The 25453-nt window shown below is 38.0% G+C and overlaps 1 protein-coding gene across 12 annotated transcripts in view; it reads left to right on the forward strand.

Annotated features, from left to right (window-relative positions):
- SYNE1 (spectrin repeat containing nuclear envelope protein 1) overlaps positions 1-25453 on the forward strand; it is a 454100-nt gene that overhangs the window by 365252 nt on the left and 63395 nt on the right. For all 12 annotated transcript variants that reach the window (XM_036871084.1, XM_036871085.1, XM_036871083.1 and 9 more), the window contains 8 exons: positions 208-362; positions 773-920; positions 2907-3001; positions 5774-6008; positions 7608-7802; positions 12039-12164; positions 15092-15247; positions 24885-25043. In XM_036871084.1, the coding sequence (XP_036726979.1) occupies positions 208-362; positions 773-920; positions 2907-3001; positions 5774-6008; positions 7608-7802; positions 12039-12164; positions 15092-15247; positions 24885-25043 (1269 nt within the window). The remainder of the gene's footprint in view (positions 1-207; positions 363-772; positions 921-2906; positions 3002-5773; positions 6009-7607; positions 7803-12038; positions 12165-15091; positions 15248-24884; positions 25044-25453) is intronic.

The raw sequence follows: 25453 nt of genomic DNA on the forward strand, positions 1-25453 counted from the left end.
GCAACAACAGCAGCAGCAGTGGAAGCTGATGAGGAGATGCAGCTTTGCTTTCTTTGCAGCACTGGAGATTGCGAGGAGGTGGCCTAGAAATGCAGAGGAAACCAAAGACCAGCTTCTTCCTGAAATCAGAAGTTCGCTGTGCACTTTTGAAAGAGCTCTGCCTTTTCTGACCGTGGTGCTAAATCTAGTTTTGCATCTTGCTTTCAGGGACAGATGCTAAAATTCAGCAGCATGGTCCCAGACTTAGACCGGCTAAATGAGCTTGGATACAGGTTACCCCTAAATGATAAAGAAATCAAAAGAATGCAGAATCTGAACCGGCACTGGTCTCTGATCTCCTCCCAGACTACAGAAAGATTCAGGTAGAGTAACCCAGAGATGTTTTGACTACTCTGAAATATCAGTAGCAATAAGTTCACGATTTGTGTATATTTATAAATTCTAGGTCTTTCCAATGTTATTCACACAATTTGAACTAAAAGTGAGAAACTCAAAATGTGAAGTGATTTCCCATGTTTAATGTACTGAATATTGTTTTAATCAAAAAATAAAACTTTTATATAAGAATATATTAAAGAGATATAATTTTGTCATTTAAATTTCTTTTCTTCAATTTTCTTTTTATTTTTCACAAAATTTTACTACCTAACATGAAAGCTTTGTGGAGGTCAAATTAGAATTGGAACAGAGAATATTTAATCTCGTTTTATATGCTGACGGTATAAGAAAAAAGCGACAGCACCACCATTATTCATTTTCCTTCTTCTGTCAGTAAGTTACAGTCATTTTTGCTACAACATCAAACTTTCTTGGAAAAATGTGAAACATGGATGGAATTCCTAGTTCAAACGGAACAGAAGTTAGCAGTGGAGATTTCAGGCAATTATCAGCATCTTTTGGAGCAGCAGAGAGCACATGAGGTAAGTTATGCCAGTACATTTTTGGGTGATAAAATTGTTTTAGGCCTTTGGAAGATGCTACAAAATGCCATGTGGAAGAATGAAAGTCCTATACTGTGTGCTGAATCTGCTCAAATGCACGCGATGTTCTTGCCTTCTTTCTTAAGCTTGAAGTTTCGCTATCTTAATCACAAAAATGCAGTCCAGTCTTTATTCCATAGCTGGTTATAAGCATGGGGCAGGCTTCAATACCCTGCAAGGTATGGTGCCAGAATTGTGGTAAGATAATTTCCCAGTTGAATTACAGACTACACTAATATTGCCAAGGCTAGTTGCTTAGGAGATTATGCTTTGATTAAAAGCCTTTGATAAATAAAAATTGTGAGTTCTTTAAAAAACATATACATATTTTATACTAGGAAATCAAACTACCAAATATCTCCAGGTGTGCCTCTTGATCAAATTGCATTATAATCATTTCTCAAGAAACATCGAGAAAGAATTAGATACAAAAAGCAAATTAATCAATTTGCAATTAGTCTCTATTTTGCTATTTACTGGTGTAACTAAGTTGCTCCCGTGTTTATGAAATATACACAAATGGAGAGATAGGATGCAGCTAAAGCAGAGAAAAGCTTAATGCTGGACTTTAAAGAGAATGAAATTAATTTTAAGGCATTTTGCTTAAATTTTTAAAAATAGGGAATTTAAATATGTGTAAGGGATTTTTAAGTCCAGTTTTATAGAGTTGACCAACAATGAAGTAATATACAATGAATCAAAACTAAAATGAGATAGTACTTCCTGCGCACTAGGATGGCTACAATGAAAAAGAAAACAAGTGTTGATGAGGGAATAGAGAAATTGGAATCCTCATGCATTGCTGGTGGGAATGTAAAATGGTGAAGCTACTTTGGAAGACAATTTGGCAGTTCCTTAAAGTGTTAAACATAGAATTACCATGTGACCCAGTAGTTCCACTCCTAGGTATACACCCAAGAGAAAGGAAAATATATGTCCATACGAAAGCTTGTACCAGAATTTTGTTCATTGCAGCATTATTCATAATAGCCCAAAAGTGGAGGTGACCCAGACATCCACTAACTGATGATGAATACAATAAAATGTGGTATATCCACTTAGTGGAATACTATCCAGCAATAAAAAGGAACACACTACTCATACCTACTGCAGCATGGATCAACCTTGAAAACATTATGCTAAGAGGAAAGAAGCCAGTCACAAAAGACAGTAAATTACCTGATCCCATTTATATGAAACATCCAGAGTAGGCAAATCCATAGAGACAGAAAATAGATCAGTGGCTACCTAAGGCTGGGGGGATTGAAAGGAGATGGGGAGTGATTGCTAATGAGTGTGGAGCTTTTTGGGAGAGTTATGACAATAGTCTAAAATTGATTGTGGTGATGGTTGTATAACTCTGGACATATAATAAAAATCATTAAATTGTAAATAGGTGAATTGTATGATATAGAATTCTATCTCAATAAAGCTGTTTAAAAAACAGTGAAAATCTGAAAGACTTTCTCTTGAGCTTTTTTAGTAGGGAAACAATTTTATTAACTGAGTTATATTGAAAAACAGTGAGTTTATAAAAACGGTGGATTTTTTTCCATTCTTCAACTTTCTAAAAGGTCTTAAGCGATTCTCTGTCTGAAAATGGACCATATTCTGCATATAAAAAAAAACCAGAATACAAATTATGTGTTAACTAACTTTATTAGGTGATTTTGAAAGGAAGAAGGGAAACATAATTCTACTTTTAGTCACTTAGTTTTAGTAAACGAAAACTAAACTGTATCTTTAAGTTTATCTTAATTGATGGTTTAAAAATATTCTTACATTGCAGGTTTTCATACACAACCTGATTCGGCTGGAAATATTTTTCATAGTCTCACTTGAACCAGAATTTTTGGAAAGTTATTGGAGAACTGGTCACTAAAATTAGGAACTCTAAATTATGTTTTTCTTTTTTAAAAATAACAGTTGTTTCAAGCAGAGATGTTCAGTCGTCAGCAGATTTTACACTCGATCATTGTTGATGGACAGCATCTTCTAGAACAAGGTCAAGTTGTTGACAGGTAGGATCTTTGATATAGTATTATGAAGAAAGGTTCCAGTAAATTAGCCATTTTCTTTCGAATGAGCAGGTTAGAGGACATAGAGCCAATCTTCCTAAGGCAATTGTACTGGAAAGGAGTCTCAGAAATTGGAGGAAAGACTTGTCTGAATCTCTGAAATGACTAAGTATTGAATCTTTTTAAAGAAGTGCTATTATATTACATGAAGGACATAGAGTAATTGGAAATCACCTAGCCAACCTTCCCTAGTCGTCTGTAGGGGACTAGAATTAATGACTGGATCAGAATGAATTGTGTCAGTGATGTATCAGTGCTTTGTCAACAGATGCTTCTGATATTCTCATATGATTACAGAAATTTTATTCCTCAGAGGAGCATAGAGATCACTAGACCATCTCTCTTGTTTACAAATGAAAACTTGAGGCCCAGAAATGTGAACTGATTTGACCGAGGTCACATAACTAAGTAGCAATAGAATCAAGCCCACCACTCGTGTACCTTGCTTTAGTCAGGACCAGCCAAGTTTCCTATACCATGGTGACATCTCCACATTTGAAAATGGTTTGCTAACTTAAGTCAGATTACACTCAACCTGAAACCCTGCTTCCTCTTTATTACTTAGCAGATTATCTCTGTATTAAAAATGCAGAGGTAAAATCTAGGTCCTCTTTAGATTTATGGCGTATGAATTGGCAATTTCGTCCTATATTTACATTTCCTAGGAACAATGTTTACTCTACCCCATTACTTTCTGTGATGATATTTGGCATACAAACCTCATTTAGTTTATCACATGTGTATGTCTTTTCCATATTTAGAACAGTAGTTGTGATTGTAATTGACTTCGTTTTTTTTTCCAAAAAAATAGAAAATAAGTCATTATTTTTATTAAGAGCTTTCTTTTTTAAAGTTTTGGAAGCAATTTCAGTTTTAAGTGGATATTTCTTTGGAAGTACATGAAAGATTTTCATGATTAAGCTTGGAACAACAAAATGTGATGCCATATTTATTCTATTCTAAGGAAGCCAAGCTTAAATGTGAGCTTTACTAAGAATTTAAGGCCTTCAAAATAAGACACATTCAAGTGCAATTAACTTATCTTTTGCTTTATCCTCCCTACTCTGTAACAATATTATAAAAGCTTGAGTCATTAAGTAAAATAAAATTTAAAATTCATGCACAAGCCAACATCTATTAAATTTTAAATGTTAGCAGGGAAAAACACCAAAGAGATGAAAATGGGAGGATGGGACCCAAGGATAATTTTGAAAGTTGCGAGTGAAAAAAATTACAGATGAGAGCCTGTTGACAAATAGGAAGGTCCTAGATTACAAATGTATTGCGTTTTAAAAGTTCATGTATACGTTTTGTTTCTGAGAGTTCAAGTTCAGCAATGAGCCCAGTGTCATGTTTTGAGTAGTTCCTCATGCTGACAGATAGCTCAGAGCAGCTTGGTTCTACAAAGTGAGGACGGAAGCTCCAAAGAGACCCTGGATGGCTAGCTGGTAGTGAAGCAATGTATAGGGTACTCTTCTCCAAGCCCTGGAGTTAGATGTTTTCAGAGATGATGGATGCTTGTAACTTTTAGGGAAGTCTCGTGAACCTAATTCATCATATTTGGTTCTACTGAAATTAGATTATAAATATCAGAATTTCCTCTCGAAACCAGAAGCACTTAATAACACATTTGGTTACAAAATCAAAGTTTATAGTGGCCCTCGATAATAAGAGGTATGAAGAATATAGGAGCCCAGGACAGTAAATCCAGCTCAGAGAGAAGCCCCCCACAGGAGGGAAGAAAAGCAACACTAGTAACATAGAGAAAGAGCAAGTAATGTTACACTTTAGTACTAAAATGTGTGAATAACACTATAATCTACAAAGAAACTCATTCTATTTGATACTGGACAAACCAGTTCTAAAGCCACAGTTGGATGTTAACAAAAACATAATAAAAAACTACCAACATTTTTAAAAGGTAGTAGACAGAGGTAGGAAGAACCAACTACAAGATCTGAGATGAGTTAGCCTGAAATTGAGAAAGCATAAATAAAATTTAATATCTCTAAGTATACGCACAACCTTTATTCAGAAAATGATGACTAGATAGTTTTCATTTTGCTAAGAACAAGTGAAGTGGGCTTGAAACGTTAGAAGGGATGATTTAGATTAGTATGTGAAATAATCCGCTAAAGATTAGGACTGTCTACTGTGAGGGAATACTGAGAGTTTATGGAGTACAGTTTTTAAAAATATTTTTACGTAACATAATTTTATTTAAGTGGTTTATGGTTCTAGCTAAAGTAACCCAGTTTTGTTCATCCAAAGTGACTTATAATTGTAGCTGAAGACAGAGGTTGTAAATAAGCTGGGCTCCTCATTTTCTGCTGTTGCATACACAGGATGCTGCCACGTGCTGCATACATTGCTACAGGCATGTTCAGGGAGCCGTTCGCATTGTAGCTGCTGCCCTACACTCTGTCCCCTCTCATGCACTCTGAGACAGGGTAAATGACAGTTGACCTTACAGATACGTCTTCCACCTGTGCTAAGACGTGAACACACCATTTGCAAACACCGATAGCTTAACTGTTATTAATTTTTAAAATTACTTTCAGTAGACCTGATAACAGATCATGGCACGATATATGAAAACCTCTGCCCTAGATCACCTCTTAGGGCTTACGGTCATCAAGTATGTATGTATCGGTTCATTATGTAACTACATCCAGGATAATGGTGGTTTTCCTTATGTAATTATTTCTTCACCAGGGATGAGTTCAACCTCAAATTGACCCTTCTCAGTAATCAGTGGCAGGGGGTGATTCGCAGGGCCCAGCAGAGGCGGGGCATCATTGACAGCCAGATCCGCCAGTGGCAGCGCTATCAGGAGATGGCAGAAAAGCTTCGTAAATGGTTGGTTGAAGTGTCCTATCTACCCGTGAGTGGTCTCGGAAGTGTCCCAATACCACTGCAGCAAGCAAGGACCCTCTTTGATGAAGTGCAGGTAAGGTGCAAAACAGGTGGTTTTTAAACCTCTTCTGCATTTCCGCTGCACACTTTACCCTGGCCTCAGTTCTTCAGAAGGATTTTAGAGTGGAATGAGAACAAGCATTGTTCTCAAATGTCAACAGAAATATATAAAATGATGGCATTACAAAGTCCATATTTAACAATGAAAGTAGGGCGAGTCCCAGCCTCTCACAAAGACTGACTCCACTTCACCTACCAAGGCCTCCCAGCAGCTCAGTGAATCCCAGCGTGGATGGAAAGGCAATGGCAAGGAAAGGAAAACTTTGCACTGATTATACATATTTTACTCATGAGCAGTTTAACTTAAGTATTCCAGAAAAGATGAAAGACTCAGTCCTGTGTGAGCTCTTTGCCATTCCCCTTACTTTCCCCACCTGGGAGTTTGGGAGTCCAGCCTCTGAGATGGAGACCTCCTCACCCTCTCATCAGTCCCTCCCAGTACACTTCATAGGCTCCTCTTGTTTTGAAGGTCACTGTTCTCTGCTTCCTTTCTCCTCCTTGCTTCTCTGGGAAACCTCATCTATACACATGGCTTCCACTACTCCCTACCAGCAGAGAAGGGTCAAGTTGGTATCTTCTGGTCACATTCACCTCCTGAGCCTCCAACTCATGTATTCAACCCCCTTTTAGCTTTATATCTATGTGTATCACAGACATAATAATACTCCATGGTTCCAATAGAGCCTGTGATCTCTGGATCAACCATTCTCCACCAGTCCATTCCATGTGCCCAAACCGAGGAAATATCACCGGCTATCTGGTCTATCAGTCAGCAACCCAGAGTCATTCTAGAGCTATACTCTTCATTTTATCTCCCTCCCCATATCTTATATCCCTCAAGTCTCCATCCCTACTGCCACTACCTTGGATTAGGTGCTCATGATTTCCTGCCTAGATAGACAATAGCTTCCTAACCTGTCTTAAAGTATCCAATGTATGGCCTTCCATTCCATTTTCTACCCGACCACTTAATACTCTTCCATGAATCTCAAGTCACTTTTACTATAAAAACCAAATTCCTGTGCAAGGTGTGGTCTGGCGTCATCTTCTACCACTCTCTTACAGGAATCCTATATTCCAGCCACTGAAAACTAAGTCCAGTGTCCTGAATTCATCATATTTATCCCATATAGCAAATTTGCCCATCCTGCTTCTCTGTGTGGAAGATGCCTTCTCCCTGACTCCTGGCTCTCATCACAGCAGACCCTTCTTAATATGGTTGTGGTCCTGTGTCTTTCAAGACTCCTGAAGGCTTCACCATTTGAAGAAGGCTCCCTGTGCCCCCAGCGTGGGTCAGATGTCCCTCTGTGCCCCTGTGCATCGGTCTCATAGAGCAGTTTTCCTATTGCATCGTGGTTGCGTTTAACTCGGGAGCAGAAACTAAGCTTTCTGTGTGGAATTCTCATCTATTTATACATTGCTTCACTCAGGCCCAAAGTACTGGGTCAGTAAAGCTTTTTGGAAAAAAGAGGGCATGTTATGTATGCAAAAATTTAGGATTATTTAAAGATACTTATAATGGGGAGATGGTAAAGAGAAGAATGAGCAAGTAAAAATCTGCGGTTTCTTTCAGTTCAAAGAAAAAGTGTTCCTGCGACAGCAAGGCAGCTACATCCTCACCGTGGAGGCGGGCAGGCAGCTCCTGCTTTGTGCCGACGGTGCGGCTGCGGCTGCCTTGCAGGCTGAGCTCGCTGACATGCAAGCGAGATGGAGCTCAGCCAGCGTGCACCTGGAGGAGCAGAAGAAAACACTGGCCTTCTTGTTGCAGGTAGGTTCGGCTCCTTCCTCCTGCAGGCCCAGTGCAGTTTAAAAAGCCCTGTATTACTCAGCCATAGAAAGAAACGAAATTGAGTTATTTGTAGTGAGGTGGATGGACCTAGAGACTGCCGTACAGAGTGAAGTAAGTCAGAAAGAGAAAAACAAAGACCGTATGCTAACACATATATCTGGAATCTAAAAAAAAGAATTGGTTCTGAAGAACCTAGGGGCAGGACAGGAATAAAGACGCGCAGACATAGAGAATGGACTTGAGGACACGGGGAGGGGGAAGGGTAAGCTGGGACAAAGTGAGAGAGTGACATGGACATATATACACTACCAAATGTAAAATAGATAGCTAGTGGGAAGCAGCCGCATAGCACAGGGAGATCAGCTCGGTGCTTTGTGACCACCTAGAGGGGTGGGATAGGGAGGGCGGGAGGGAGGGGATATGGGGATATATGTGTATGTATAGCTGATTCACTTTGTTATAAAACAGAAACTAACACACCACTGTAAAGCAGTTATACTCCAATAAAGATGTTAAAAAAGAAAAAGCCCTTTTAATAGTTGTGCTGCTTCCTCAACGTTGTTATCCTGCGAATCAAATAATGCAGATCGTTACGTCAGACCCTGCAGTATTTTGATCCCCTGTGTCCTGTTCAGGACGTTGTCCTGTCTTGCATGAACTAGAAAAGTTTCCCAATTTTCAGCAGGTGGTCTTTCAGGAAAATCCCCCAACAAAGTAGTTTTAAGTCTACTAAGACTATCCAAGCAATGAATTGTGATTCATGGCCAGTGCTAAGCCAGAAACCATGAGATGACTTTATAAATCTAGACAAGAATGCGAAGAGTAGATTCCACTCCCTAATCTAAGACTCTAAAGTGGTTTTCAAGATTGATGTCTCTTCTTTTATAGCAGGGAAAAACCTATCCAAGAAGATACTCTTGATTTGATCTTAGCTTATCCAAGCAAGTTGCTATGAGATAAAATCTCCAGGAGGTATATTAAGCCTCTAGTTGGATACAGATAGCAGGCTGATCACACAGCAAGTTTAGGGAAATGTAGGTTTAGCAGACCTCCCACAATATGCTTTTCTCCCTCACTTTCCAATTCCTTGCATAAGACACGATTAAAGCAGCAGTTGAATTAAGGCATAGACTCTAAACTCAGGTAAACCCAAGTTAAAACCATTAAGAAACCAAGTAACCTGGTTAACTCAACCTATCAAAGCCTCAGTTTCCTCATCTGTAGAGTGGGTATGACTACATCTCTTTCATAGGGCATTGTGAGGGTTTAATGAAATAATGGAAGTAAATCATGTATCAAAGTACCTGGTACATACTGAGTACTCAATAAATGATGGTAATTATTATTGTTTATATTATTATCATTTTGAAATTGAACATGACTAAATACTGAAGTTTTATATATGTTGATAATCACCAACACTTCAATAAGATTATCTATTAAATTTGGCCTGTCACTTTTTGGATCAAAGGTAATAACTAAAGCTAATGAAACACATTTTGCTTCTTTTAATGCTTAAAGTAGGCACATTCATTGGGTTTATTCTACTGAATTTTATTTAATAATATGTGGGTATATATGTATACATGTGGCTGCTTCACTTTGTTGTACGGTGGAAACTAGCACAGCATTGTAAGGCAATTATACTCCAATGAAGATGTTAAAAAAAATAAAAATAAAAATAAAATAAAATGCTGAAAAAAAATAATAATATATCACCTTCTGTGTAGGAAGCAATCAATCAAAAATGCCACCCAGCATATGTTAGAGAACCATTTTTTGCACACAGCACAATTCATCAGTAATACGACATGCCTGATTCTTTTTTCTTTTTTTGCTTTCAGGAAAGGATTAAAAACATTGTAAATCATTCTGCAGAGAACATGTTAATCATATCTTTTTCTTTATTTGTGATTGGTTTTTGGACACATTTCTAAGACTTAATAAGGCGAGATGGCTGAGTAACTACATTTGCTTTTCTTGTTAGTCTATTTGTTGGTGTGTAAAACATCCACTTTGATAGATGTTTGCAGACCATAACATTTAGCTATTTCCTTATAATTCATGTAGTAAAAAAGACTTGGTTATAGCTTCAGAATCTAAGCCATCCTTGGAAAGGGGAATCCCTATTCTCTTGTTAAAGTTTTATTTTCTTTTGGATCATACACTAGATCCTGTTTGCCTAAAAAGGAATTTATGGAGCTGAATTCTAATGTTTATACAGCCTCGTTTTACTGTATCTTTTCACCGTAGCTATAAAGCTTACATATTTTTAGCTTTTAATTAAATGCTGAGTAAATATGCCAAAAATAGTCATTATAATTCTATGCCTTGCATGTTTACCCGCTTCACTATTGCCTCTTACTTTCGTTAGGAAGAATAAAAAGCTGACCTTTTCTCTTTTAGATCAATGAACATTTCTTGCCTGCGTGTTCAGAGATTTCAGTGTGTGATGATTTCATTGAGAATGTTGTTCAGTTTAAGCAGAAAGAGGATATTCTGTCTACCCTCACTATGCTTAGCATTGATGAACTAAGAGTAGCCTGGGAACACCGAGATCTTTTACTAAAGCGGAATTGGAACAAATCTGTCCAAAATAGACATTTGGGGCTTTTGTTTTTGGGGTCTTGTTTTTGTTCTTTCTGGTGAATGGGAACAGGGAATGAGGTTATGTACTCTAGGAAGTTCCTCGAAGGAATTTTAAAGAGAAATGAGAACTTTGGACCAAACTCTCAGTTTATTTAGAAACCAAAAGACATTATGAGCAGGGAGGCACTGTAGCCAACACTTCTTAAAGAAGACAGTTGTAATAGCATCGTGCGTTGCTGTGCTGAAAATAAGGCATCGGGAGAGAAGATAGAAAGAACCTAGACAGGAAAAGACCGGTGACAAAAGATGATGAAAGGGATAATATGAAGGGAAATGCAGCAGGATTTGGCTCCAGGCTAACTACTAAAAGCAACTCAAGTTGTCTCTCTTTGGAGCTCAGTAATTTAAGTTGAGGGGAGGGTTACTAGGGAGGGGGAGGCCAGGAATGGGAGGTATTGGACAAAATGAAGGAGATTTGTTTAGTTGAATTTAACTGGCACTGAGACACCAGATGTGGGCTAATTTGTAGATAGGGATAGGGTGCTGTAAAGAATAAAGTCTCCATCATGGTTCCTCTCATTTTTTTCTTTTCTTTTTTAATTACATAAGAAATACATGTGTCTGAAAAAAATGTAGATAATAATTGAAGCATAGAGAGTAAAAAATGAAATTTCCCCTACACCACCACCCAAATCCTAGTATCTTCCCTAGAGGGAACTCTTGTTACCTTTGGTGTGTAATCTTCCAAAACACAAGCACATCATGTATGTTTTCTTTTGTCAGTACATAGGGATCTCCACATTCCACACCACCATTCTATTCTTCAGAACACTTATCAGTAGCTGGCATATAAGGTGTACACTTTAAAAATTGTGCATTATTTTTCTTCCTGTACTTTTTTTCTTTGGATAGGTTTTTTTTTATGTTTTACACATTTAGCCCTTTGTTACATATGTTTCAGTACTATCAAGAGAAAGCCAGTCAAATGCCATGCTTTTTAGAGTTATGTGTTTCTACTTCTGTAACAATTCAAATCTAAGTGGCTCATACTATTTATATATTGAATTGAATCAGAGTCAGGGTTATATTATTTTTACATTTCATGTCACTTCTCTTACCTATATGTATTTTCACCCTGAAAGAGATTTCATATCCTCTTTTCTATCCTTTTTAGTGCACTGAGATAGTGTAGACATTAGTGCCATTACGAGTGGAGTTAGGAAAGAGGCAAAGTACTGTGTTCATACTCTCACCTCTGCAGATAGATTTGGATTCAGGTACATTTTTGAGTACCCATAATATTCTGGGTGTCTTGTACTTGGTGTCTTGACATCCATTGTTTCCTTTAATCCTTTAATACAATTATAGAGAGTCTGTATCATTTCCGTTTTCATAAGCAACACGTAGTGCATTACCTGCTTGCAGTCACCCAGATAATGAGAACTGTCCAGTTTAGAACTCAGCTCTTCCCACGCTCCCCACCCCGTAGCGTAGGTGTGGGCGCTTTCACAGTATTCATCAGTGTAACTTTAATTCTTTCTCTGGGAATTGAGAAGAGAGTTTTTCTTGTTTTCCAACTTCCTGCTCCTTAAAAATCCATGAAATTTCTTTTGCTTCCCGTTATAGGACTGGGAAAAATGTGAGAACGGAATAGCTGATTCTCTGGAGAAACTACGAACCTTCAAAAAGAGGCTTTCCCAACCTCTGCCAGATCACCACGAAGAGCTCCACGCGGAGCAGATGCGTGGCAAGGTAAATCGCTGGACGGAGCTTCTAACTGTCAACTACTTGGGCTTCCAGTGTAATAACGCCTTTGAACGCATAATTCAGTCAAGCTCCTATGAATGTCTGCATGTAGGTGCAAGTTTCTGGTATTTTGCATTAGGGCAGACAACTCTGGTGAAACTTGGCTGTTGATTTATTGCAGTCGATGAAATTGTAGACTAGTTTATGGATTACCTTCAGTAAGTAAATGAAAATGTAAAACACAACATTAAAGGATATTTAAAAACTAGGTTAAGAGCAATAAAGACAATCTTTTTAAAGTGTCCACACTGGAGAGTCATTCTAGAAGAGTCTAGTTCACAGAAAGAAGAGTGAGGGTCAGCAGCCTGGAAATTCTGCAGACGATGGCCCTTGGAGAAACACACGCTGCCCTCCAGGCCCTTTCCTGTAAGAAAAGTAGGAACTACAAGTAGCTGATTTCAGTTACCGCATGGAGACACACAGTCCTTCAGATACTCAGGGCCCTAGCTATTTAAAGGTTATGATCAACACTTCAAATGGCACTTGGAAACAAATCAGAAGCTAATACAGACCCCTCCCTGCATGGGGCGCTCACTGAGACCAACATGATTTAGTGTCTGTAGGATCTGTTCCATTCACTCCTGTGTAGGCAAGTGGAGTGCCTGAATAGCAGTTCTCTGCTGAGCAGTATGCAGACAAAATCATAACTAACCTTAAAAATGCTTTTTTCGGGCTTCCCTGGTGGCGCAGTGGTTAAGAATCCGCCTGCCAATGCAGGGGACACGGGTTCGAGCCCTGGTCTGGGAAGATCCCACATGCCACGGAGCAACTAGGCCCGTGAGCCACAACTACTGAGCCTGTGCGTCTGGAGCCTGTGCTCCGCAACAAGAGAGGCCGCGATGGTGAGAGGCCCACGCACCGCGATGAAGAGTGGCCCCCGCTTGCTGCAACTGGAGAAAGCCCTCGCACAGAAACGAAGACCCGACACAGCCAAAAATAAATAAATAAAATAAAGAATTATTAAAAAAAAAAAAAAAGAAGTATATCTAAGTATATAAAAAAAAAAAAATGCTTTTTTCCCCAAATGATATGTCCTCGTGTTCTCCAAGTCATTGGCAAATTACTGCACTGGAGTAATTCTGTTTAAAACTTCACACAGACTTAAATGATTTGTATTTTGATCAGAAGTTCTCTGCTTCACTTTGGCTAAGAAGCTGTAAGACTTTAAGAAAGATTAATTTTTAAAGAAGTCTGGAAATCATGAAAAGGGTGGATATAAGAAATTTTCTTCATTATTAAAATGTAAGGATGATCTTTGAAATTTGAAAGAAGCAGATTTAGGAAAATGAAAAGGTAGTATACTTTATGTCATGGATGGCAAGGGAGAGAAATACTATCTTGAGGTGTAAATTCAGTAGTATGCAAAGATTAAAAAGAATTTGTTTTAAGTCTGTGCCTGTGAATTTATGACAAATGATTAAAGAAAACTTTTCAACAAGCAAGGATGGGAATTTACTGGGCTCCTTCTATGTGCCAGTGACTAACCAGTGTTATCTTAGTTGGCATGAATGCAAGCCTATGAGGACAGTCTGCTATTTCCCTTCTACAGATGTGAAAAGTGAGGCAGCTAGAAGTTCAGTAACTTTTCAAACTTAGTAAATATCAGGGTTTCCTGAACCCAAAGGCTATATTTTTACCACACACATTCATCTAAAATAGAGTCTGTGAGTCTGAAACAGTTGGTTTCTGAAGGTGGTGTTTCTCTTTTAACCCATACACCAAATCTGATGTTTGAGTTGGGGGGGTGGGAGTTGAAAATTGGTATAAAAAGAGGAAAATCTTTACATTGATGTGACAATTTAATATGTCTACGGATATAAGCAGAAATGCTACGTATTTAATACACCCAGATAGTTTGGTCTTTCAGCCAAATACTGTTACCATGGGACCTCATTTCCCAAAATACACAACAGTTACAAACACGCCTGCTATTAAGTTTGGAGAATAGAAGGATGCATTTTGGTCCAGCTCTCTGCTACTCTTCCGCAAACCACCTTAGCAGCAAAACAAAGCAATTACCTAGAAAATTCAGGCTATAACCTAGTTTGCTTAAATTGCCTGAGAAGTTAGCCTCAGACAGTACCATTAATTGCCTTTGCCTTTGGAAACTTGTCTCCTGTATGAAGAGACAAAAAGAGAGGGAAAAAGCCATGTGAAATACTCTATTCATGTGCAAAATTAGCTGGAATCTAAAAACATCAACAGCTGGCAAAAAGCAAGAGCTATACAAATTGTAAAACTAGTCATCTGTTCAAAGCATTGCAAAAACTGTTGTCAACTCATGCAAATATTGGATTTTTTTCCTTAAATCATTCCCCCAAAGGAGAAAATACATATTTTTTCCAGTAACTTAAAGAAATCTCTTCTCCTGCAGAAAACATATTCAGTCCATTGTTTTAAATTGAGTAATAACGGCAACTGATCCTTTCAGCTACTACATTGTAAATCTGTATCACAGATGTAGCAACTGATAGTCTTTGAACATGAAAGTTAAATCTAGTAGTTTGGGTTTTTTTTTTAAATATTTCATTAACATGATCAGTCACTTGGGACAAAGGTAATGTTGGTTTAAAAGTAAGGAAGATCAATGCAGTGATGAACCTTGAACTAGAAAAGACGATCAGAAAAGATCAAAGAAATGGCAACTAGATTTCCATTTCCCATTAGGAAAGATTCTGCAAGCAACCTGGTATTATATAAGAAGAACTTGGCAAATTATCAGATTATGTAGGAAGCAAATAAAGTAGCTACCAAGTTGGATAGAATGGGATGGAAATGTAATGACATCAAGAGGGGATTCCCAATACACTTCAGAAATTGTTGATGATAGATGCCCATGGGTATTCAAGTTTTGTGCTTTTTTTTAAATCTAGGAATTGGAAAACGCAGTTGGGAGCTGGACAGATGACTTGGCACAGCTGACGGTGCTGAAGGATGCTGTCTGTGCCTGCATCAGTGCAGACGATATCTCCATCCTTAACGAACGCATGGAGCTTCTGCAAAGGCAGTGGGAAGAACTATGCCACCAGGTGAGACAAACTCTAGACTCAGCTCTGCTCAGAAAGGCAGAGAACTGGAAGAGGATTTGGAATGTCTGTGGCTGTGTCCACATTTGGATAGAGGAAGACACTGTGCTTATTATAAGAATGCTTCAGATTAAGACAATTATATCTTAACGCTATATTTTAAGTGCATCCAAACTGGATTCTCTTGCCCTTTCTTTTACTGGCTGTCAAAATATTTTAAAGAGGAAATACAGTTTTGTGGTTCATAGATGTGGTTTTGCTAGGTAGATATTGGTGGTCTCTTTCTTACTTTAAACGTGAAAAAACAAGGTTTTATTTGCAGTCGTAGCTAATGCTGTGAGTGGTTTTGTACATTTAACATTTATTATTGCTGTTGATCTACCATAGTTGTTTCTTCATAATTCATGGGTGTATGGCATTTTTAGCCATACTTTATTTATTTAGTAAGTACATTCTGTGTGCACAATACCTTAAAAGAGATCCGAGATTGGGTTTTGATTTGGAAATGAAAGGGAAAGATTGCTGGAGTAGCAAGGAGAGGACATTTGAGGCAAAGAGGAATCACAGATAGGCCCGCAGGTGAAGAATAGCTCCAACTCATAGCCTTGAGGTCATACCCTCCAGGAAGCAGGAACCGTGTTCCTGCTGTCATGTTCCTTCCTGTACTTCGATTGCCTTGCCTGGCACAAAATAGGTTATGATGCATATTTGTTAAGTGAATCATTCACATTAATTATTGTGAATTTCACAAGCTACAGTAGATGTCCCTACAAACTAAGGGCAGTGTGGATGGCAGAGAATAAAGGAAATGCTTGTTGAACTGGATAAATCTTGAATTGAGTGCTGAGATCAGAGTGGAAGAGACAGCTTGGTGTAGAGAGAGAAAGTGGATGTGTTAGACAAGGTTGCAGCTTGAAAAAGGCACAGGAATAGAGCAGAGAGAGGACCTGGCTGGGGAAAAGCAGGTGTTGGAAGGATGATGAACTAGAGAAAAACTCTGGAGCACACTTGGTCAATGTGTGAACAGTTTCGTGTGTGTGTGTGTGTGTGTGTGTGTGTGTGTTCTTTTAAAAAAAATAATTGTAAGAGATGATTTTCATAAATATGTTAATGATTTGCATTCAAAATTAATTTAGCTGCTTTCCCCAGAGTTCTATATTCTCAGTGAACACAGTGTGAAACTTACATGGAGTGTGATGTTTATCACACTTTATCCTTTTCTGAGTTCTTCAATCCAAAATCAATACTATCCAGTAAATTAGCGTAGACTTTTTGATGTAAAGATTTTATCATAGCATATATAAATGAAAGCTATTTGGTGGGTACAGATATTGGAAAATGCCCACAGCAATGTTCAGTTACCCTTGTGAGCTTTAGTCATCTGTTTTTCTTAAAATTGGGAAAAGTCTAGCACTACTTGCTGACTCAGTACTTTTTAGCATATTATGTGAAGTGAATTAGACTAGATCCATTTCTCTAGCTAATTGATGTCTGTGAAGCTTTCAGAGAGATAACACTTTAGATATTGGCTTCCGTCTCCTTCCCAAACCTACCATGAACTTCTCTACGCCAAGACCTTGCTCAGGCCGTTGTTCCTGTCTAGACGTCCTGCCTAGACTATTCCTTGCTTTCTGATTTTCTAACCTATCCTCTTCTGTTGCATTCCAGTACTCTTGTGATGCCATTGTTTGAAATGCTCAGACCCCTATTACTCTGAACGCCTGTTTCCCTTTTGGTCTATGCCATCATGTGACAGTGCATTGTTCCTTTTTTCCTCTCCTCCTTCTTCTTCTTCTCCTCCTTCTCCTTCTTCTTCTTCTTCTTCTTCTTCCTCCTCCTCCTCTTCCTCCTCCTCTTCCCCTTCCCCTTCTCCTCCTTCTCCTTCTTCCTCTTTTTCTTCTTCCTCTTCTTCTTTTCTTCCTCTTCCTCTTCTTCCCCTTCTTCTCCTTCTCCTTCTCCTCCTCCTCCTCCTCTTCCTTCTCCTTCTTCTTCTTCTCCTTCTCCTTCTTCTTTTTTAATGCCTGTGACTTGAGTTCAAGACCATGAAGCCCTTGAGGACAAACCCTTTCTTTGCATCTCCAGTGCCTAAAACAGCTGAGTGTTTCTACTGTTGATTATTAAGACAAGACTTTAGGATATTATTTTATATCTTATGTTCCTCTAAATGTAAAATAATGAAAAGGTTTCTGAATATTTAGGAGGGTAAGAAGATTATGATTATGCAATACTTTTTGGTTTAGGAAAACTGGTACTATGTGAGAATGCCACCAGGTACAAAGGACACAAACTTCCAGTTACAAGATGAATAAGTTCCAGGGATCTAATGTACAGCATGGGGACTATTGTTAACAGACTGGATTATATATTTGAAAGTTGCTAAGAGAGTAGATCTTAAATGTTCTCACCACACAACATATAATGGTAATTATGTGAGGTGATAGAGATGTTAATTAACCTTGTGGTAATCATTTCACAATACATATGAATATCAAATCATCATGTTGTACATCTTAAACTTACACAGTGTTATACGTCACTTACATCTCACTAAAGCTAGAAAAGGAGAAAAGAAAAAAAAAGTTTATATGTTGTAAAATTGCTTACCAGACTTAAACATATCTAGGCAACAGTCTGTTTAGAAATATATTTTGAAAGCTCCTGTTGATCATGTAACATGCTGTAAAGAGATTAATACCTTGCACCTGTGAGTAGACTAGACAAGTTAAAAAAGAAAGAGGAAGCAGAAACATAGTGTTTCTAGAAACTTTCTATATAGTGTGTTAAGGCATGAAGCTAAAGCATACTTGTCTCACATTACTTCAGTCTAAACAACATTATTTAAACCAGTGAGAGTTTAGTCATGTGTATTCATACCAATGGTGTCAGGGTATAACTGTAAGGAGAAATATAGACCAGTTACTACTTCTTGAGTTAGTGTTTCCGGAGAACTTCTGTCAAGTATGAAACCGCAAAAGGAAACGAGCTTGTGCCTATGTCTCATTTTAAAAGTTAAAAACTTTAGAGAAACATGGCATAATCCCTGTGTTAAAGACCAAGTAGTGTGTTCATATTCCAGTAGAAGCAATCGGTCAGAGGTCCGGATTGACTGGGGCTGCAGGCAAGGAGGAGGAGGCTGCACTGTACATAAGCGTCGCAGAGTAGAGGTAATGGAGAAAAGCATCCTGTCTTCAGAGAGACTCACCAAATTGTTTGTTGTGCCTGTGTACAGCCGTGGCTTGTATTTGCTTTTATTCCTGTTTTGGTTTGTAGAGCTGTGTGTAATTCCAGCTGAGATATAAATATATCATCATTGTAATTGCTCGGTGTTCTTTCGAATTGTCATGGTAAAAATATTTGAAGCAGAAGAGGATGTGTTTCCTGTTCAGCTGCCTCACGCTCTGGAGGTTTTAGCTGGTGTTTGTCAGCTGTTGGCAGTGCAGCGTGTTTATACCCTTGAGAAAACGTAAATATGTGCTAAACTGATAAGTAATGTAAGGGTTTCCACTGAACTCAAAGACAACGATGGTAAAGTTCACTTATCGTACAGCCTAAATATTAGTTTTACAAACCAAAAGGAAAATTCGGTCCCCATTATTAATTTAAATCTTTTGAAAAGCTTTGGGCGCCAGTTTGTAACCAGAGCTTGTGGCCTACCTGTTTCTTCTTTCAACTGTTGCTCTACATGAGCAAATGAAATGAAAGCAACACTTGTATGGATTGTGAGAAAGACTAGAAATATATATTTAAGCTGCTTATTGAATACATGGGTGTCAGGAGAAAAAAATATTAAAAACGCAAATGATGCCCTGTTGTCATATATAGTTAAGTAGACTGAACTTTTGTTAAATCTTTAGGGTCTACCGGTCACTTTCTAAAATTATTTTCTTGTTTGAAGAATATATTCTATTATGAGCTTACAGTATTCCAGTGCATAAGACTGTGCATGGCACATAGTAGACACATGTTTACTGAAAACCATAAACATTTGTTTAATGAATTTTAGAACAAATGAAAGATTAATTTACAAATGACAAAAGTAAAGCTTAAGAAAGATGAGTAACCTTGCCCTGGTCATACCATTAGTAAGTGATGGAGATTGTGTTTGAACCTCATCTGCCTCTGGATATTTGATCATAATGTTATATTACAACCTGTATCAAAGATTCAAGCTTTGCTGGTGCTGGTCCTTTTTTTTTTTTTTTTTTTGGCCATGCCGTGCAGCTTGCAGGATCTTAGTTCCCCAACCAGGGATTGAACCCCGGCCCTCGGCAGTGAAAGTGTGGAGTCTTTCCAATCTAACCACCGGACCACCAGGGAATCCCTGTGCTGGTTCTATTTTGTATTGATATAAACAAATGCCTCAAATTTGTCTGACCTCCTCTATCCCTGTCTCTGAAATCAGAGTAATACCTAACCCCTCAAAGTAATAATATTTTTCTGTTATGTGGTCATCTTCCCTGCAGATGTGGTTGAGAAAAGCCCTAGAATTTATTCTTGCTGATGGCCAAGATTTGGGGGAAGAGGCAGAGAGGCGATGCACATAGCAAGACTTGTTAGTCTGAAGTCTGAAAGGCAGGGGTTTCTAACCTTTGCATGGAAAACAGTTGCTTCAGGCAGTTTCAACTATGAAAATATAGTTTCAGCTTGGACATCAATCGAAGCAGAATTTTAATACCAGCCTGACTCTGCTGCTCTGTGAATGAAAAAGAAAGTCATATCCACGAGAAAGTTCAAAATCTTAGCAGATCAGATGACACTCTGCTGTCAGAGATTGAGAGGAAAATGGTGCTGGACGGATTGTGCTCTTCAGTGCTGTCTTGGTAGAGCTTAACGTAGGTGAAATTTGTCTCCAAAACTTTTAGTCTTGTTTTTTTGGTTTTTCTCATTCCTATCAATATCCACACCAAGTAAATGCACTGTTGTTCTGTATTTTTCTGCCTCAAAGAAAAATTCATGGTAAACTGAATTATACTAATGGGGAAGTACTTAATGGATTAATCAGTGTCACTCTACCCAGAGAAATTTTTATTTTAAAAGATCATATTAACTCAAAAGAGTGAATTTCTAATGGTGGCATTTCAAAAATTATGGCAGGTTATGGGGTTCGCCATTGAGGCAGCTCACTAAGCTTGGCCCTGGTATAGGTATCCTGGGCTCATAGTCTAATTCCCAACATTTTAATTTTTTTTTTGAGAGAACTTCTTCAGTATTTTTTTAACCATTTTTTTAATTGAAGTGTAGTTAATTTACAATGTTGTGTTAGTTTCAGGTGTACAGCAAAGTGATTCAGAATATATATGTATTCTTTTTCAGGTTCTTTTCCATTATTGGTTATTACAAGATATTGATTATAGTTCTGTGTGCTATACAGTAGGTCCTTGTTGGTTATCTATTTTATATATAGTAGTGTGTATATGTTAATCCCAAACTCCTAATTTATTCCCCCCACCCGCCCGCTGTCCCCTTTGGTAACCATAAGTTTGTTTTCTATGTCTGTGAGTCTATTTCTGTTTTGTAAATAAGTTCATTTGTATCAGTTTTTTAGATTCCACATATAAGTGATATCATATGATATTTGTCTTTCTCTGTCTGACTTCACTTAATATGATCATCTCTAGATCCATCCATGTTGCTGCAGATGGCATTATTTCATTATTTTTTATGGCTGAGTAATATTCCATTGTGTGTGTTTGTGTGTGTGTGTGTGTGTGTGTATATATATATATATATATATATACACACACACACCCCACATCTTCTTTATTCATTCATCTGTTGATGGACACTTAGGTTGCTTCCATGTCTTAGCTATTGTAAATAGTGCTGCTGTGAACATAGGGGTGCATTTATCTTTTCAAATTAGAGGTTTCTCCAGATATATGCCCAAGAGTGGGGTTGCAGGATCATATAGTAACTCCGTTTTTAGTTTTTTAAGGAACCTCCGTACTGTTCTCCATAGTGGCTGCACCAATTTACATTCCCATCAACAGTGTAGGAGCGTTCCTTTTTCTCTACGCCCTCTCAAGCACTTATTATTTATAGACTTTTTGATGATGACCATTCTGACCGGGGTCAGGTGATACCTCATTGTAGTTTGATTTGCCTTTCTCTAATAATTAGTGATGTTGAGCATTTTTTCATTGCCTGTTAGCCATCTGTATGTCTTCTTTGGAGAAATGTCTATTTAGATCTTCTGCCCATTTTTTGATTGGGTTGTTTGTTTGTTTCATATTGAGCTGTATGAGCTATTTGTATATTTTGGAAACTAATCCCTTGTCGGTCACATCGTTTGCAAATATTTTCTCCCATTCTGTAGGTTGTCTTTTCATTTTGTTTATGGTTTCCTTTGCTGTGCAAAAGCTTTTAATTAGGTCCCATCTGTTTATTTTTGTTTTTATTTCCATTACTCCAGGATATGGATCCAAAAAGATATTGCTGTGATTTATGTCAAAAAGTGTTCTGCCTATGTTTTCCTCTAGGTGTTTTTTAGTATCCAGTCTTACCTTTAGGTCTTTAATCCATTTTGAGTTGATTTTTGTGTATGGTGTTAGAGAATGTTCTAATTTCATTCTTTTACATGTAGCTGTCCAGTTTTCCCAGCATCATTTATTGAAGAGACTGTCTTTTCTCCATTATATATTCTTGCCTTCTTTGTTGCAAATTAATTGGCCATAGGTGCATGGGTTTATTTCTGGGCTTTCTATCCTGTTCCATTGATCTATGTGTCTGTTTTTTGTGCTAGTACCATACTGTTTTGGTTACTGTGGCTTTGTAGTATAGTCTGAAGTCAGGGAGCCTGATTCCTCCAGCTCCATTTTTCTTTTTCAAGATCGCTTTGGCTATTCAGAGTCTTTTGTGTTTCCATACACATTAAAAATTATTTTATTCTAGTTCTGTGAAAAATGCCATTGGTAATTTGATAGAGATTGCATTGAATCTGTAGATTGCCTTGGGTAGTATGGTCATTTTAACAATATAGATTCTTCCAATCCAAGACCATGGTATTTCTTTTCATCTGTTTGTGTAGTCTTCAGTTTCTTTCATCAGCATCTTATAGTTTTCAGAGTATAGGTCTTTTGCCTCCTTAGGTAGGTTTATTCCTAGGTATTTTATTATTTTTCATGTGATTAATTCCCACTCTTTTCTAGGATGTAGTATCACAGACATTTGGGGCTGTGAGGGACCTTGAATATTATTTACCTAATCATTAACAGAGCTAAGCCTAGGCAGAATTGCTAACTAGGAAGTGTATAACACCTTAGAAATATTTTCATTTTCATTTAAAAAAAGGAAATTCATTCAAAATGCATTGAAGAGTAAAATAGATCCATGGATAAAGGAATATATGTGTTAAAGCAAAATGTAGCAAAATGTTAACAGTATTAGAGTCTAGGGAGTATATCATAGCTGTTTACCATACAATTCCTTCAACTTTTCTGTATGTCTGATGTTTTTCATAATAAAGTATTGCCAGAAAGAGGAAAATTGAAACTCAGGTGTTTAATGTGGTGGGATGAATGGCAGAATGTCTAGCATTATCAACATGACTGTTTAGAATGTCTGCAAAAATGGATCATCTTCTTACCACTCAAATCTCATTTTATTTTGCTAACGTGCAGTTTAGCTCAACTAGAAACATTCCTTAGTATCTCAACCAGCACTGCAAAGACAAGAGTATTATGATGTCAGAAAGTTTTAGAATTCTGGAAAGGATCGTTCTAGACCTAGAGATAAGAAAACAGGCGTATTGTATCTATATTGTATAAAGAACTATTAAAACTCAATAATAAAAAACAATCCAATTAAGAAATGGGCAAGAAATTTGACCAGATAGTTCTCCAAAGAAGACATACAAATGGCCAAGAATATGAAAAGATTCTCAACATCATTAGCCATCAGGGAAATGCAAATCAAAACCACAATGAGATAGCACTTTATATCCAGTAGGATGACTGCAATCCGAAAGACAGATAATAACAGGTGTTGGTGAGGATGTGGAGAAATTGGAACCCTACTACTGATGGGAATGTAAAATGTCGCAGGCACTTTACAAAACAATCTGTAGTGTTGCCATATAACCCAGCAAGTCTACTCCTGGGTATATGCCCCAAGACAAATGAAACATATGTCCACACAAACACTTGTACTCAAATGTTCATAGCAGCATTATTCATAATAGCTAAAAAGTGGACACAACTCAAATGTCCATCACTAGATGAATTGATAAATAGTATGTGGTATATTTATATGGAAACATATGTTCAGCAATAAAAAGGAATGAAGTACTGATGCATGCTCCAACATGGATGAACCTTAAAAGCATTTCGCTAAGTGAAAGGAGCCCGTCACAAAAGATAACACATCGAATGATTCCATTTATGTGAAATGTCCAGAATAGACAAATCCACAGAGATAGAGAGTAGGTTAAGGTTGGGAGGAGGGTGCAGGGGTAGGCAAAGGAGTGAATACTGATGGGTACAGGGGGTTTTGGGGTTTTTTTATATTGATGAACATGTTATAGCATTGTTGGTGGTGGTGGCTTTTAAACTGTGAATATGCTGAAAACAGCTGAGTCGCACACTTTAAACAGGAAATGGTGTGGAAACTACATCTCAGCAAAGCTGTTACAGGGAAAAGAAAAGAAACAAAGATACAAAAATCAAAATAGAAAGCAGGCAGGGAAATAAAAGAACTTGCTCAAAGTAAAGTGATCAGGATAGAGCCGATCAGGGATTGTGCCTCTTCCACTGACACTCCACTCTGTCTTGACACCTGACGCTCAATTAATTCTTCCCTCCTTCCCAATTTTTCTTTCATTTTTCTTTCTTTCCTTTTTCCCTTTTCCTTCCTTCTTTTGTATTTCTTTCCTTCTTTTCTTTTTTTCTGCCCTTTACCTTCCTCCTTTTCTTATTCCTTCTTTTCTTTCCTATTTCTTTCCTTTTTAGTAAAAGTACATTCCATGATCCTGTATCATAGCTGCACAGAACCAACTGTAGTGAGAAGCTAGATTTTTGTTTAATAAATTTATTTATTTATTTATTTATTTTTGGCTGTGTTGGGTCTTCGTTGCTGCACGCTGGCTTCCTCTAGTTGGAGAGAGCGGGGGCTACTCTTCGTTGCGGTGCGCGGGCTTCTCACTGCGGTGGCTTCTCTTGTTGCGGAGCACGGGCTCTAGGAGCCCGGGCTTCAGTAGTTGTGGCTCGCAGGCTCAGTAGTTGTGGCTCACGGGCTCTAGGCGCGTGGGCTTCAGTAGTTGTGGCACGTGGGCTCAGTTGCTCCGTGGCATGTGGGATCTTCCAGGACCAGAGTTGGAACCCATGTCCCCTGCACTGGCAGGTGGATTCTTAACCACTGCACCACCAGGGAAGTCCCGAGAAGCTAGACTGTTCAGAACCTCTAATAAGTGAATGTGCATGTGGCTCTTCGGGAGGGAAGTAGCGGGTTCAGTGTCTCCCACGTGTGAAACTCATTAGGCTAGAGCAGAGCTCCTGGGACTGGGCCTCAGGGAACAGTGGCCTAAAGAGATGCACAGCTACTGCTCATCTTAGTCTACCCAACAGAGTTTATTTGCTCTTTTCCTCAGGGTATGAGTTCCACTCTGATTATCCTTTTGCATTTTCTCCCATTTTAAACTTTTCAGCTCTCCTTAAGGCAGCAGCAAGTAAGTGAGAGACTGAATGAATGGGCCGTCTTCAGTGAAAAGAACAAGGAGCTTTGCGAATGGTTGACTCAGATGGAAAGCAAAATTTCTCAGAATGGAGACATTCTCATTGAAGAAATGATTGAGAAGCTCAGGAAGGTATGGGATGTGTGGCTACATGTGCTTAGATGCTCTTTTAACGGGTACAGAAGATGGCCTTACTCACAGCTGCTTTCCTGAGAAAGGAGCACTCTAGTATAAACATTTTAAATATAAAATAAACTTGACTGAAAAGACCTCCTTTACATACAAAATATATAGAATATTTTCAGTTCGCGATGAAACAGGTTATCTGCTGATAGATAATGTTCAGTATTTTTAGATTTTATCTACCTGTTCAGCAGGAATTATTTATGTGTGTTGGTTGTCTTTGTTTTTATTTGAAGTATAGTTGATTTATTGTTTGTTTTTAAAGAGGTAAAATCACCAGAGAGGAACTAAAAGAAAAAATTCCTAGGATCAATTAAACTGACATTTTCTCTGTAAGTCATGATTTATAGACAGTTACA

Source organism: Balaenoptera musculus, chromosome 12, assembly GCF_009873245.2.
Source record: "Balaenoptera musculus isolate JJ_BM4_2016_0621 chromosome 12, mBalMus1.pri.v3, whole genome shotgun sequence".
NCBI lineage: Eukaryota > Metazoa > Chordata > Mammalia > Artiodactyla > Balaenopteridae > Balaenoptera > Balaenoptera musculus.